Source organism: Acanthopagrus latus, chromosome 5 (genome assembly GCF_904848185.1).
Source record: "Acanthopagrus latus isolate v.2019 chromosome 5, fAcaLat1.1, whole genome shotgun sequence".
NCBI lineage: Eukaryota > Metazoa > Chordata > Actinopteri > Spariformes > Sparidae > Acanthopagrus > Acanthopagrus latus.
The window spans coordinates 3,993,273-4,010,244 of NC_051043.1; the positions used below are offsets into that span (position 1 = coordinate 3,993,273).

A 16,972-nucleotide genomic window follows, 5' to 3' on the forward strand; every position below is an offset into this window, starting at 1 on the left:
CACTGAATATCAACACTTTCACATATCAAAGTTTAAAGGAATTCAAAAATAAGCCTTTTTGGGAAAATCTACAGTCAAAACAACCCATAAAGCCACTTTTAAAAAGGTCTGTGGCACTCAGTTTCTAATGCAGCACCAAATAACTTCTAAATGTGACATAACTACATTTCTACAACCACCAGAGCCAACATTAGGTTGCAAGAAAATGAGAACTAGTGGAGATATTCATTTTTGAAAATGGCAGATTTTTCATTCTGGTTTTAAAAAACTTCCTGTTATTAATTTGATTATTTTAACATTGAACAAAAACTATTTAAATGTAAAAAAAAAATGTTGTCAAAAAGATTCTGGTTTTCAAAAATATGTGTATGTGAGTGTGTGTGTGTTTGTGTGAGAGAGAGTGTCTGTGTGTGTGTGTGTGTGTGTGTGTGTGTGTGTGTGTGTGTGTGTGTGTGTGTGTGTGTGTGTGTGTGTGTGTGTGCTTGAAATCAAAGCAAAAGAATGCTTGTGTCTTTGTATCAAAGCAAAATAGAACCTCCATTTTATTATAGCAGGTCTACATTAAGTCCAAGTTAACAGGGCAACATTTCTTCAGCTCTCTCAACTCTGAGCTCTTCACAGAGCTTCAGGCCTAAAGAGAAGCTGCACCAGCCTCTGATCTTCTGGTTGTGACTGTAGTCTCAGAGAAGAAGCAGTGTGAGCAGGAGTCCATGAGAAGTTCACTGCTGCGTTCCAGATGAGAAAGCAGATCAACCTTCTTCAAGAAACACTGGACAGGATCAGGGTTTCACTCCATGATATCAGTCAGTGGTATCAAAGTGAAATCATCACTGTGAGACAGCATGCTGATCCTCTTCAGCAAGAGCTTGAGAGGGAAGTCAAGTCTCACGCAGACACAGTATCGAACAACTTGCAGATGCTGTTCAGCTTGCAGATGATGTTCAGCTCTCTCTCAACTCTGAGCTGCTGAACTTCTGATTGTGACTCAAGTCCCAGAGGAGAAGCAGTGTGATTAGCTCCCAAACAGACTAAAAATATCTGTCTGCAAAAGAGCCGTCACTTTCTGGGGCTGAGGAAACTGAGCTTGAGAGACACTGTAGTCCCCGAGGGGAAGCAGTGTGATCAGGAGTCCATTGCTACAGCACCGGCCTCTGAACTTCTTGACTTGCTTCAAGCCTCTAAGGAGAATTTCTCAAATAAAGTAGTTTGTGTCCCACTCATTTCATCATGGAAAACATTGGAAATGACGACTGGCACAATCTACATCTTCTTGACAATTGTATGTAAACTTTTGACAGAGACTGCATATGTACACTGAATATCAACACTTTCACATATCAAAGTTTAAAGGAATTCAAAAATAAGACTTTTGGGGAAAATCTACAGTCAAAACAACCCAAAAAGCCACTTTTAAAAAGGTCTGTTGCACTCAGTTTCTAATGCAGCACCAAATAACTTCTAAATGTGACATAACTACATTTCTACAACCACCAGAACCAACGTTAGGTTGCAAGAAAATGACAACTAGTGGAGATATTCATTTTTGAAAAAGGCAGATTTTTCATTATGGTTTTAAAAAAACTTCCTGTTATTAATTTGATTATTTTAACCATTCAACAAAAACTATTTAAATGTAAAAAATGTTGTCAAAAAGATTCTGGTTTTCAAAAAGTATGTGTATGTGAGTGTGTGTGTGTGTCTGTGTGTGTGTGTGTGTGTGTGTGTGTGCTTGAAATCAAAGCAAAAGAATGCTTGTGTCTTTGTATCAAAGCAAAATAGAACCTCCATTTTATTATAGCAGGTCTACATTAAGTCCAAGTTAACAGGGCAACATTTCTTCAGCTCTCTCAACTCTGAGCTCTTCACAGAGCTTCGGGGGGCCATGGGGGATGTCCCCCCACCTGTGGTTCTTATGACACCTGGAGGTGAGGTTTGCCCCGGGCGTCATGAAAGCTTGGACCGCCACTGGAGACATGTGTTAGTTAAACCCCTCACTGAACTCCACCTGCAGTATAATTCTGAAGTGCAAAAGTCTCACAGGCTGTCTTATTGGTAGTTTGTTTGATATTGTCCATTTTTTGGAAGGCAGCCAAAATGATCAGACCCGAGTACATGTGCGTGCTTAGAGCATGAGAATGTCAAACTCTTGACAGAAAAACTGCACCAAAAAGGTCTCCTGAAATTACCAGCATGTCTCAGCTGAGTCGAATGTAAATCACTGATGATCTGCACGCCATGGATGTTTTCTGTCATGAGGCAAATCATGCAACAAATGCAGCGTTTCATCATAATTTTTTTGGTTACTATATCCCCCAAATGTCATACTTTTCTCACTATCATCAACCTCAGTCTTAACATTTCAACAAAATGTGTCAAGTCACGTTCACATTACATGTTAATGAGTAGACTGTCATGTCGGGTGAAGGGGATTGTTGAAAGTGGTGGTATTTAGATTGTAGAAGGCTACCAAGTCAGTAACTGCAGCTTGAAACTGAGCTTCAACATTTGTAAGTGTGAAACCACTGGATATTTTTGATGACCACAGCTTTTGAACATTGGTACAGTAAAGACACCACTTTGTAGTTTGGAGTAGCTCCTAGTTCAACTATGTTTCCCTTTAGCAGAGGTAGCGTTTCTATTTTCAAAATATGTTAAATGTCGCACCCCCACCTGCACAGATTCATCACCTCAGCATCATCTGATTCAGGAGAGAATCAACAAGTTGCCTGTTTGATGGCAGAGACCACAGCGAGAGAGAGTGAGACCGAAAGCTTGGCTTTGTCCCAAAAGATGCAGCTTATTTTCAAAATATTGTCAACTTTTCAGGGGCAAGTTTTTTCCACTGATTAGAAATTATTGCCTTTTTGCACATGCAGCCTCACTCTACAGGTGCACCGTGCTGGTTTGCCCCCAAAAAAACTATACCCAGGTGTTTTTGATTAAGCTGCATACGTTGTGATGACAGTCCATGTGTCTGGGATTTTAAACCTGCAAAAGCTTTTTTTTGTCCACTTAGGGGCATTAGATACAAGTTGTGAACACAACAATGACACATTATAACACTGTCTGTTCAGTTTATATAGTGAACATGTTTGCAAGCTCTTGCAGAGCAAAATTGGATTGTCCGATGCTCACCCTCTTTGCACTGTTGCTGCCAGCTCCTATGGCAAGACTGTCTCTTTTGCTGCTAAACGAGCTAGCTAGCTAGCCTCTGCCTGTGTTTGGTGCTGCTGCTGGTAGTTATTTACTGCTCTTTGTATAAAAGTGAGCCCATGAGAACAATGACAGCGAACATAAACATGTAAAACAAAGGGTAGTACAATTTACAATTAATTCCATTTTGTATGTTTCTTCTCATATCCAAATGAATGAAATAAGTTTCATATTTCTCTCTGTCAAGTTCACTATTACACTGTTCAAGACAACATAAGATAAGAAGACTGATGTCAGGCTTAACCCAGTTTAGTGCCAACGATAACTGTCAGGTACTGATGTTTATTTATCTATACAAGTGCCAGGCTGTGATGTTAAAAACTGGGGGGGGGGGGAAACATCTTTGATAAACACTTTATTCAACTGCTTTAGCTTATGTGAAACATCAGGTTTGGGTGAATTTGTTTTTCTAGTTTATTCTGCTCAGGCAGCAAACTTTAAAACAAACAAAAAAGAAGAAATCAATGTGTTTTTTCCAGCACCAACAAGGCCATAAATCTGTTGTATGGGAAGGTGGGCACACAGAGTGGATTAGAGAGGAGGCCAGAGCCCTCTAGAGATCCATTCTGACACATTAGAACCATTAGTTTATTGAGAGGTGAGAGATGGATTGAAGGCTGGATGCTGGACAAAGCTGTAAGTGTAAAACAGCTTCTCCACTGATGAGCTCTGCGAACGTGATGATCTGTGAGGAGCTACACCCAACATCTCTCCATCATTACATTAACTGTGTGTCTATGAGAATACAGATGAGGAGGCAGATACAAAAAAAGAGAATCGTAAACTTGTTGAGTGAATTAAAGGCCACTGTAAGACACTTTAACTGCATAATGAATGTCCATTATTTGAAAGACATGACTGACATGTTATACTGCAGGTTCATTCATACTAAGAGGTGTGAAGAGAATGATTTATGTCAGACTGCTGAGAGCATACCATATACACCAATTAGTTTTTAAATGTGTGCTACATGTTTAAATGTATTTGAAATGTAACAAAATGACCAAACATGGATTTATATCCCAGGGGCCTTATGTATAAAACAGTTATGATCAGTTTCAATCTTAAGTTTGACATGAGCAGACTTCTTGCTGGTTATGTAGCGGTTATGCAGTTTGAGACACAGCCCTTTGCATCACACACTCCCGAGCTAATGTGTTTGACTATGTCTGTCAACCTGGTATTTAGTTCACTGACTCATATGTGTTGTCTTGCTTCAGCCTTCTCTACCATTAACATGATCTCATCTTCCAAAAAAAAAGGTTTTCTCTTTTGGTCCAGGGTTCCATGTGGTATCTCTGTAGCCATTGTAGTTGTGTGATGTGGCAGAGGTTGCTGTGTGTGTATGCTAATGAGATATTATGAAGCACACTTTAAAGTTATTAATTCTGATTACATTTTACTCCATCTTCTTATCTTATACATCTTATTTCCTAACCCATGTGGGAGGGTCAAAGATTTCTTGGGGTTGAGAGTCCTGGCTTTCCCTCCTTCATGTCCCTCGTCACAGGGAAGGGCAGAGTTTGCATTGTTTTAAATGAGGACAAAAATACTATGAACTGGGTGAGAGGGTGGGGAACCTACAGGCTCAGAGGGTGTTCTTGTTCCGCATCACAATCATGCACCTTATTCCTTTTTAAGCAAGCCTTGAAGCTTTTTCATTCATCTCACAATACTTGACGTCTATATCTGATTTTGGCTAGTTTTACTGCTCTTTTGACAAGCTCACGAGCCTCCCTCCTCTCCTTGGTATTGCGCTAGCATATTAAAATGCACTAGAGAGATGAGTTCAGTTTATATACAGTACATATTTAGTAAGATGGTCCTGAATCGGGACTTGTGTGGGGATGCTCGGGCGCCATTGTATTAATGTTGCATGGCAAAACGAAGTAACTATTGAAATTCTTCCTTTGCCTTCCACTGCCATTGAAAATACAAGAGGAAAGCTGAGCTTCCTGTATGGTAAGTAGGGCTGGGTGGGGGCAGGGGGAGAGGATTATACCTTTCCCAAACAATTTCTTCCCTAGCGTCCCATTTCCAAAGCATCACAGAAGTCACACAACTGCACTCCCTTCTAAGAGAGATGCAGCAGGTGACAGCCACAGAAGCTGACAGATGCCTTGCTTGTTAAGATGTTGTCCTGTAGTGTGTCGCATCATGAAAATATAAAAGTGACAAAATTCACTGTCAGATGAAAGTTAAGTTTAGGGATAGTGGCGTTTGTTCAGTCAGCACTAGTGCAATAGGCTCCTTGTAACCCCCACTCACTGTTACCTCGAAATTACTTTTGTGTTGCTGCAGAGACTAACAAACGTTTTATGGGCTTAGTGGCCGTCTGCCCCACGTACTTACACACAGACGTGCACAGGTATGGGCTATTGTTACTCAGGCTATAGTGATGGCTCGGTCGCGAACAAATCAGTTCGAAGGAACGACTTTTTGACGCGAACAAACTTAACTGATTCCCCGTTTCACTTCTCTCTCGTTCGTTCATTCGCTCTCACAGACCAGTCGCCAGTGTTCCCAACTCTTTTCCAATGAAAGTAGCTAGCACTAGCTCCAAAAGCTGCTAAAAGTCGCCAGATGACATCATATGCTCATTTACATATTGATGCCATAATCACGTACTCATTTGCATAATGGTTACCGGTTGTGTCTGTTGCAGTGAGGGGGAGATTATTTTAAGCCAAATAAGGTTGATAGAGAAATCTTTACCAAATAATCACAGACTCACCACAGGGACAAATATATCTGAAGTAAAAACAGTAAAGGAAGGGAGAAGATCAAACGAACTATGTACATTTTTACAAGATAGAGGAACATCCTAATCTAGAGAAAGTGTGAGAGAGAAGCTCAAACGTGATCTAGACTCAGCAGTTTAACATTATCACCGGTAAATTACCAATGGAACCACAAAGACTAAGAAGTCCAAGAATTAACAGATCAAAACAGAGTAAAAAGCAGCTATCCGGTCTCAAATCCACAGAGCAAGCAGCCGCGGTGTCAGCTTCTGCTGCCCCTGCCAGCCTCCACACACTGGCCTGCCGCCTGCGCTGCCCGATGATCTGAATACGTCGCTAAATTTGTTGCTCGTCCGTTCTTAGAAATAAAGTCGCTAAGAGGGTCTGAAAAGTCACTAAATCTAGAGAGAAAGTCGCCAAGTTGGCAACACTGCCAGTCACTGTGTTGTTCACTGTTAAGTTATGTGGTCAGTGGTGAGGACTGAGAGCCATCGTATGCTTAGTCTAGGACACGGTCGTCGAATTTTAGCCAATGAGAAACAAGAAAGCATAGCAACCGTGAAACCATGAAAAAAAAAACATTTCATTTTGTTAGTAGTTCATTGTATTCCTTCGTTCGCGGTCAGTCACTTGTTCTTGGCTATCAGGCTTTAGCTGTTAGCTGTTAACTGTTGTGTTGTCTAAAAGTACACATAATCATGAAGTCAGCGCAATCGTTTGAGTATGAGGAGCTGAGAACTGTGCATTATGTGATTCACCACTGAACGACGTTGAACCGGAAGCGCGACTGAATGAACGAATGAACAAACTACATGAACGAGTCCTCCTGCTGAACTGAGCGACGGGAACTGAATCTCAACATCGAACGATGAAATCCACCTCTATCGGGCAACAGCCCATTTGCCCTTTTTTTGCTACATCAATACAATAAGCCCATAATTGGTAAAGTAGAAGTGTTTAAAGAATTAGATCGCCATATGATTCAAACTGTTTTTTCTGCAATCAAAAAGTTATTTTATTTCAACAACATCAGCAATGTCCTCTGCCCCTCATCACATGACTTTAATCTGTAGGTATACAAGAGGGAAACTTTGTCAGTCAGCCGAGTTTAAGAAGTTATGGAGATGCTCTGTGAATAATACAAAAAAGTATCCTCCTGGCCTCGAATAATGTGCAGTTCTTGACGTTTGCCTCACGTCACACAATATTGCCTTTTACTAACATGTGTGTGTGTGTGTGTGTGTGTGTGTGTGTGTGTGTGTGTGTGTGTGTGTGTGTGTGTGTGTGTGTGTGTGTGTGTGTGTGTGTGTGGAGGAGGGGGAGTTCCTTCCATGCAGCACTGCCTTGAAGTCTGCGTTTGGGGCGCAAAACACCATCAAGCTACTGGGAGACACAGTAATGGATTTTCACTTCGTCCTGTCCCAATCCCATGACAGAGTAAAACAATGAATCTGCTCCAGTGGATGTGATGTGATATAGTATATCGTGTTGGGGAGTCGTGAACTACATGTAGGCTAGTTAAACATTTTGCAGTTTCAAAACTGACAAGACAACAGGCCCCTTTTTTATTTCCTTATTTAGACTTTCATTGTTTTAATGTGTTATTTATTAACAAATGTTATTTCATTTTTAGATATTTTTATTTTATTTATGTATGAACTGTGAGGAAAGAAACGGTGCTTATAGTTTTATTGCAGTGAACTGGCAATTTCATTTGCTATAATTTTATGTCATATTTTCATTGTCAATTTGTGAGTAATTTGAATTTTTTTTTCTAAATGGCTTTGGTTAACCAAAGTAGATTTATCCCTGGAGTAACTTTGCTGTAACTTCTTCCCGTAATAAAGTAATGGTAGTTTGGAAAGCTATACTTTCAAAGTAGCTTCACCAGAATGAAGGAGCACTCCTGCAGTGAATCACACATGATTGGCATGACCAGGTGGAATGAATGTAAAATAAAGCCATTGGACATGGCAGATTCTCAAATGCAAGGAGCGAAAGCAAGAAAGAGGCAGAAGAACAAAGAGATCATCTTCCGATTAAAAGAGATCACAGTCTGCCTAGCAGGACAAGGCTTGACATTCAGGGGTAGAGATGAAAGCTGGCTAAATTCAAACAGACGAAATGTTCTGCATCTGGTGGATTTGCAAGCCCAGTATGATAGTGCCCTCAAGCTTCATCTTGATGTAATCAAGGAAAAACAAGCGTCAAATAAAAACCCCCCAAGTGTCTCTCCTTTCTAACAGAACACAGAGTGACCTTATTAGAGCACTCAGTATTCATGCTAAAAGATTGATGAGACCACTGATGTGTCGCACATTGAGCAAGTGTTGTTTGTTGTTCGCTATGTGCATGACATGACCATAAAGGAGCACTTCCTCCAGCTCTGTGATGTACAGTCAACAACCGGTGAATCACTTAAAATTTTTATCCTGCTAAAATCCTGAAAAATCCTGCTAAACTACATACATTTTGAATTCCTCAACAACACCGGTTTTCCTGGAAACATCAATTGCTGCGAACGCTCTCCAACAGAAAGACCTAGACCTGGCAGGTGCTTACACTGTTGTTGATGGTGTCCAGAGGCGAGTGAAGGAGAAAATTTAAGTACAGCTTCACCTCGGTAACTGAGGACTACCATGTCCAGACACTGGAGGAGTACTACAGGGGAAAGCTGTACTACACCTTCCTGGACACATTAAGGCAGGAGCTTGAGAGGTGGTTCAGAGGTGAGGGACAAACCATTAGTGATGTCCTTATGCTTTACTGGAGTCTTTCCATTTTCTGCCAATTCATACCTCCACTCCACTACATGTTGTTGTACTATCACGACTGAACTTTTTACTCCACTGCACTTGATATCTTTAGTTACCAAGCTACTTTGCAGATTGCATGCTGAACCAGAACCAAAGCAGCACACTTCTAAATTATTTTATTTCATCAGCAAACTGGTCTGAATTGCACAATGAAAATAATGTATGACTATTGATCAACTGATCCAAACTTTAAAACATTTATCTTTAGGAGCGTAAGTTGTAATAATATTGGCAGTTTTGTTGATTCATCACAATAAAGAGTGACTGCTTTCTTCATTCTTTATGATTTTCAGTAACCTTGAGCACCACCTTCTCATGTCCACTTGCTGCAGAGCCCCTGCTGTGCAGCACATCCTGCTCCCCTCACTCACAGAAAGTTTTCCCTGGAAAGTTCCTACTGTCAGGGACCACTGGGCAAAAAAAAAAAAATTGAATGTAATCAAACCCAGAATTTAATCCAGCCGGGACAGTCACTGGCAGAGGCTGCACCTCTCCAGGCTGCACTGCCTGAGGAAAAGTTACAGATGCTCATTTCTGTACCTAATACAGTGCTGCACATTGCTCATGGTTGGAATGTCATTCTAAAATTAATGAAAGTAGATTGTAGATTATCACAAACAGCTTCCTCAGCCAGTCAAGACAACTGAAGCAGCATTTTTTTTCAGCACATGCTATACCAGTAAAACTCCACCCACTGCTGGGTCTGATACTGAATCGTGTAACACTAACGTGTCCGGGAGACCATCATCTTGGACACAGGCTGGGGGGCACCAGAGCGACAGTGATCAGGGTTTTTCTTAGACAAAACAGAGAGAAATCAAGAACAGTGTTAAGGCTGTTATCTATGTTGCGTTTTAGTGACTTTGAAACATGCAGATGCGGTTATCCTGCAGGTATCAACGTGACATAAAACTGAAACCTTACTACGGAAGTGCGTAAAAGTTTATTTTTATGACGTCGGAACGTGGCCCTTCACGGGACTATCTTGGCCGGCCCCTCGCTGTTCTCTGCCCCCGCCTCATCCTCAAGAGGATCATCAGTGCCCAGGTCGGATGCTGGCGCGGACCCGATGATTCATACTTCGCCACCGGAGCAGTCTTGATTTTGCGAAGGCCACCCGAAATTCAGAAGGAAGAGTGGGGAAATGACAGAGGATGAGCCGAAAGTTTATCTGGAAGCCAGCGACCTTTGGAGACGGTTCCACAAATTCGGTACTGAGATGGTCATCACAAAATCTGGAAGGTAACGCACATGTCTAATAATCACGCATGGATGGAACGTTTTCCTGTGTTTTAATAATTACATGCTGTCACATGTTCTCCCTACAGGCGCATGTTTCCGCCGCTCAGGGCCAGGTGCGTCGGGATGGACAGGAAAGCCAAATACTTTCTTCTTTTAGACATCGTGGCGACTGACGACCGCAGATACAAGTTTCATAACTCCCGCTGGATGGTGGCGGGGAAGGCGGACCCGGAGATGCCCAAACGAATGTACATCCACCCGGACAGTCCGGCCATGGGCGAGCAGTGGATGTCCAAAGTGGTCAACTTCCACAAGCTGAAACTGACCAACAATATATCGGATAAGCATGGATTTGTACGTATGTATTCTTATTCTTTTTTTTCTTTTTTTTTTTCACATTTAGCATACAGTAATATACAGTAATATTGTAGTGCAGAAAGTAGCCTAATCCTATTGATTTAATTATTATTATTATTATTATTATTATTATTATTATTATTATTATTATTATTATTATTATTATTATTATTATTATTATTATTATTATTATGTTGTCTTCATTATCATTTGCAGACAATTCTCAACTCGATGCACAAATACCAGCCAAGGTTTCATATAGTGATGGCAAATGACATCCTGAAACTTCCTTACAGCACTTTTAGGACATATGTCTTCTCTGAGACTGAATTCATCGCAGTAACAGCTTACCAAAATGATAAAGTAAGAGTTATGATTATTATTATTATTATTATTATTATTATTATTATTATTATTATTATTATTATTATTATTATTATTATTATTTTACTATAATCCTAACCTTCGCTCCACTTTTCAAACAAAATCGACATATCGGCTATACAGCCTTTTAAAGACTATCTAAGTATGTAATAACAATACGATGATTATAACTGGGTTTCTGTTGCTCTCCTTCGTACCGATTTTCAGATTACACAGTTGAAAATTGACAACAATCCTTTCGCGAAGGGATTTCGAGACACAGGCAACGGAAGACGAGAAAAGAGGCAAGTTATGTGTTCATTCATTTACAACATAAGACGCTTCTTATTATTAGAATCACGATATAATAATAATAATAATTATTGTTGATAATAATATTATTGTGTTATTAATAATAATAGCAACAATAATATCTAACAAAGCTACTAATGTTACTGTTGTGTGTGTGTGTGTGTGTGTGTGTGTGTGTGTGTGTGTGTGTGTGTTATTGTCATATTATCCGATTATGTACTAAAGCATACATTTAAAAGCAACAATAATGTTCAGCCTATTCATGGGAACCTACCTTTAATACTGTCGGGCTAAAGCAATGTACGATTTCTTAAACATTCATTCACATAACATTTTACATTATGTGTAAAATCTTTATCAGCAAATTAACTGCCAACTTTCATTGTTAGGTAAATGCAGCAGAGCCACTGAGCACTACTGAGCAATATTTTTATCATATCTTATCATATCGTTATCATATGAGACTTTATATTGTCTTTGATATATGTCATGAAATAGCCTAAACATATTGCAGTGTTATTTTAAGGCCACATTGCCTGGCCCTGCTTAGTAATAATTAGTACACATAGACTTTATGAGAACAGTTGTGTTAGTCCAAAGCAGAAACCAAAGGTAATGTTAATTACAAATGATACAAATTAGTTGTTATGATGATGAGTTTATTTTTCATAATAAACTAATCTGCTGATTATTTTTGAATATAGAGCTCAATTTCTAACTTGCCAGCAGTGTAATTGTTGGCATGTTGAAAAGGAAAAAAGAAAAGAAAATAGCACAGCAAACAGTTCATTTTCACCTTGAACATTATTGACAGAAGCTGTGTGATTTAATAATTCACTTTTGAATTACTTTTTGGATTTACTTAATTTACTTTCCTCCCCAGGGAACTAACGACCAATTTGCGGAAGCTGTTACTGATCCAATAAATAATAAGAATCCCTTTTCTTTAATAACATCAGGAAACTACAACATTCATCACAGAAGTGTAAAGAGATGAGGATGACATCTGCACAACATTCGTACAACTCAACATATTCAGGTACAGAAAACAAGATTTTCAGACTTTACTTCCTCTTATGTAATATTAATTTTTTCAATACCAAACATTCTTTAAGACAAACATGAACGCAAATCTAAATTTCCTATTTATGTATTTTTTTTTCAAGATGTTCATGAAAGCGACGGTGACAAAGGAGACCACGTTGAGGACACCCCAACAGAGACTGACATGGTTTCCACAACAGAAAGGACAGTAAAGACTCCAGCTGTGACACAGAAACAAATGGAGTCCGTACAAAGCTACGTCACCAGTACATTAAATGATGGAGCGGAGACGGAACAACAGTGCAAATCATGCAGTGATTTTTCATGCAGCTGTGTTTATCCACCGGAATTACACAAACATCTGCGGGATCCAAGTATCCCTGACGGTGTTTTCCACTCTACCCAGGTAAACACCTGGAACAGCTGTGCCACCATGGACAGAGCAGTGCAGTGGGGAATGAGCCTGGCAGCACCTGTCAGACCTTCAGGAAGTCCAGGGTTTCCCATCAGCCTTCGACAGCACCCACTGGTATAAGTACACACACTGCCATCAAACAAGTGAAGCGCTTTTAAAATACATACAAGCAAAGTTTGAGATGTGTGGGAGCCAGTGGGAGTTCCCATAATGTAGGGTATGAGCTCCCATTAAAGCATTAAAATCACCGATGTGCAGGGTTCTCCAATACATTACCAATAACCGTTATTTCTTTTGTGAACGAGAGTGATAATGACCACATAATATAAGTCTCTCTCTCTCTGGGGTGTGCACTGTCATACCTTTTTGTTATTTGAATTAAATACTTGTTGTTTTGTGTGTGTGTGTGTGTGTGTGTGTGTGTGTGTGTGTGTGTGTGTGTGTGTGTGTGTGTGTGTGTGTGTGTGTGTGTTTGCATGCGTGCATGTGAGTGAAAGTCATGGATATGGATCACATAATGACGTGATGAATGTCACCAGTAACAGCAATATCCAAGACTGTCTTACAAATCCAGTGATTTTAAGAGCTGTTGCATCATGAGGAGAAACTCTGAAACATGAAGCTCTTTCTTTGCTTGTAAAAAGTGCAATTTTCTTTGCGCCATCACTGTAAAAGCCTGTCGAAACTTGTTGCATTAGGAGAAAGTGTGTAAACATTGCGTCTCCATGACATCCCAATGTGTGATCGTAACCTCTTTGCTGATGAAGGGCAGGTGGAGGTTGGGGTGCTTTATCGTGTTTACTGCTACATGTTTTGCAACCATGATGTAGGTTTTGTTTTTTCTTGTTACGTGTTTGGCTTTACAATCTCTTACGTAGTAGCCTGGTTTTCCACAGTAGTCACAATTATTTCTTCCTTCTCAGTAGTTACTATTAGAGAATTGTCTGTTGCCTTTTTCAGGATCTTTGTCTGAAGATGGGGGGGTTGTAGTAATTTTATTTATTTTGCTGTTTTTCAATTTTTGTCACCAGATTTGGTGAGTGCCGTGTTACGCCCTGGGCTTCTTCCCAAACCAACTGACCAACCACTGGCTCCAAATTCTTGACCAAATATTTCATACATACTCTGTTTTATGTTTTAAAAGCACTTTCAGTGTATTCACAATCCAGCTCTTTTGATTTCCTTCTTTTCTGCTTTCGTTTAACTTTTAAATTCAAAATGAACGTATACTGAACTCCCTAGCATTTTTACAGGCTTAGGTGCTCATAATCAAATAGCAGAGGACAGCACAGTTTCTCTATGATCCCGTTAAACACAGTCATGGTAGTGACGGTTGCTGCACAACTGTCTCTCCATCTTACTCTAACCATGGTTTTCACGTAAATGAGGCTTGTTTGCTTCAGTCTAATCAAAGACTGCTGCGCTGAGCTCAGAGACACGGAATTAACTATGCCACATAGTCATAATGCCACTTTATTGTTATGATTGTCATTGCTAATGCATAATAGTGTTTAAGCTACATTTTAATGTTTCAAATCACTATTAAAGAGGCTTTTTTTATCGGCAGTATTAATGCATGTATGCATGATTGGCTGCCTCAAGTGTTTTGTAGCCACATCTCTATAATAATATGTATTACATTATTGGATTGGTATCATTATCTTTTTTCAGATCTGAGCTTTGACATTTGTCCATGAGAGAATATTGATAATCTGTTGTCTGTATCCACCCCCCCAACAGGACCTGGTGAGCCTTTCACACCTCGGAGGCTTTCTGTTGTATCCCTACAGCTTCTCTGCAGTGTCAGCTCAGTGCCTGGTCCCAGCAGTGCGGCCTAGAGTGGATTTCAGAGCCCATCCAGGCGTCCACAGTCAGGACTACTTCACCTCTTCCGTGATATCTTCATCTGTTCCCTCTGTGGGTAGAAGTGGATTGAAATATCTCGCCCCTGATTTGCTAATTCTACCCAAGGCAGACCAGAAGCATGAAGCTGAAATCATGTAGTCACAAACAGAGTGAAATTACTGACTTGAAAACTGTCACTGCTGCTGTAAAATGTCCCTGCATGTGGTCTGCCCACTTCCACGTAGACTTCAAAGGCTGTTGTCTTGTGGGAATGACACTAAACTTATTTCAAAATGAAAATAGTCTCCCACATCTGCATCTTGGTGACAAAATGATTTAGGACTATTTCAACATGTCACTTAGTTTAAGAATAATGCTTGGTGGATTATTAGGATGCTGAATTAACAGAATTCATAGATTCAGAAAATCTCTTTCCTTTGAACCCATAAAATTAAACTGACAGATTTATCAATACATGAAACTACAAAAAAATAACCATATGAAGGTCTTTGCGCATTTTTTAATATTGAAAAGGCCTGAAAAGTTATAAGCCAACTACATGATCATTTACACACACATATATAAAAACAAAACTGACTGAAACTGATCCGACATATGATGATGTGTTATTTGCATAGTTATTTTTAAAGGCCTCTAAAAACTAATATCAATAATAAAGAAAAAAATACATATTTTAGGTATATTTATCCAATCTAAATTGACAGTGGCCAACAACCCACCAACTATCTCTGGATTATGAATCACATGTTGCTCAATCCAGATTAGGGCATGTAAGCATATGGTATCATCCTTTTCTTTTTCCTATGTTTTAAATGGGTTTTTGGTTAAATGTCTGAAATAAAGTATCTGATGAATACATACTTAAGAGTTTTTCACATTGTGTTCTTAACATAAAATAAGTCAGTGTTTACGTGTCTTTAAAAAGGTGGTTGCTAACAAGTGGCAAAATGAGACTACAGAAGTTGTTGGAGACATCAAGCATCCCCACACCGATAACAGAGATTCATCTACTCACTAGTCCATCTTTACAAGCGGACACTAGTACACATTCTGACTCTAATTTTACAGCATGTAGATGGATCAAGTGGATCAACATTGCTTTGTATAGTTGTTCCATTTACTGTGATGTTTGTCATCTTGTCTATATATGCACTATCCAATTCCAATAAAGGGTATATATATATATATACACTATATTACCAAAAGTATTCGCTCACCTGCCTTTACTCATTCTATGAACTGAAGTGCCATCCCATTCCTAACTCATAGAATTCAATATGATGTCGGTCCACCTTTTGCAGCTATTACAGCTTCAACTCTTCTGGGAAGACTGTCCACAAGGTTGAGGAGAGCTTATAGGAATTTTTGACCATTCTTCCAAAAGCGCATTGGTGAGGTCACACACTGATGTTGGTCGAGAAGGCCTGGCTCTCAGTCTCCGCTCTAATTCATCCCAAAGGTGTTCTATCGGGTTCAGGTCAGGACTCTGTGCAGGCCAGTCAAGTTCATCCACACCAGACTCTGTCATCCACGTCTTTATGGACCTTGCTTTGTGCACTGGTGCACAGTCATGTTGGAAGAGGAAGGGGCCCGCTCCAAACTGTTCCCACAAGGTTGGGAGCATGGAATTGTCCAAAATGTTTTGGTATCCTGAAGCATTCAATGTTCCTTTCACTGGAACTAAGGGGCCAAGCCCAGCTCCTGAAAAACAACCCCATACCATAATTCCTCCTCCACCAAATTTCACAGTTGGCACAATGCAATCTGAAATGTACCGTTCTCCTGGCAACCTCCAAACCCAGACTCGTCCATCAGATTGCCAGATGGAAAAGCGTGATTCATCACTCCAGAGAACGCGTCTCCACTGCTCTAGAGGCCAGTGACGGCGTGCTTTACACCATTGCATCCGACGCCTTGCATTGCACTTGGTGATGTGTGGCTTGGCTGCAGCTGCTCGGCCATGAAAACCCATTCCATGAAGCTCTCTGCGTACTGTACTTGGGCTAATCTGAAGGTCACATGAAGTTTGTAGCTCTCTAGCAATTGACTGTGCAGAAAGTCGGCGACCTCTTTGCACTATGCGCTTCAGCATCCGCTGACCCCTCTCCGTCACTTTACGTGGCCTACCACTTCGTGGCTGAGTTGCTGTTGTTCCCAAACGCTTCCATTTTGTTATAATAGAGCTGACAGTTGACTGTGGAATATTTAGGAGCGAGGAAATTTCACGACTGGATTTGTTGCACAAGTGGCATCCTATGACAGTTCCACGCTGGAATTCACTGAGCTCCTGAGAGCGGCCCATTCTTTCACAAATGTCTTGTTTCACAGTCTGCATGCCTGAGTGCTTGAATTTATACACCTGGGGCCAGGCCAAGTGATTAGAACACCTGATTCTGATCATTTTAATGGGTGAGCGAATACTTTTGGTAATATAGTGTATATATATATATATATATATATATATATATATATATATATATATATATATATATATATATATACACACACACACACACACACACACACACACACACACACACCACTTAATTTAGGTCACATCATGCAGCTTGACAAAACTGGATTTGTTGAAATTAGATGAAAGA

At 40.1% G+C, this 16,972-nt stretch overlaps 1 protein-coding gene across 5 annotated transcripts; it reads left to right on the plus strand.

The window, feature by feature from the left end:
- The first annotated feature begins 398 nt into the window (after positions 1-398).
- On the plus strand, positions 399-14,840 carry LOC119019910 (T-box transcription factor TBX2b-like). 5 transcript variants are annotated; one of them, XM_037098879.1, is made up of 9 exons: positions 399-1,925; positions 2,679-3,485; positions 7,269-10,012; positions 10,099-10,366; positions 10,586-10,732; positions 10,961-11,037; positions 12,004-12,083; positions 12,211-12,617; positions 14,244-14,840. In XM_037098879.1, exons 3-9 carry the CDS (start codon positions 9,915-9,917, stop codon positions 14,505-14,507), a joined length of 1,341 nt encoding a protein of 446 aa, XP_036954774.1. In that variant the 5' UTR covers positions 399-1,925; positions 2,679-3,485; positions 7,269-9,914; the 3' UTR covers positions 14,508-14,840. The 5 variants fall into 5 exon arrangements, with proteins under 5 accessions (XP_036954774.1, XP_036954775.1, XP_036954772.1 ...); XM_037098877.1 differs by having other exon boundaries at positions 400-3,485; positions 7,269-8,683; positions 9,064-10,012; XM_037098878.1 differs by having other exon boundaries at positions 400-2,758; positions 3,401-3,485.
- The last annotated feature ends 2,132 nt before the right edge of the window (positions 14,841-16,972 follow it).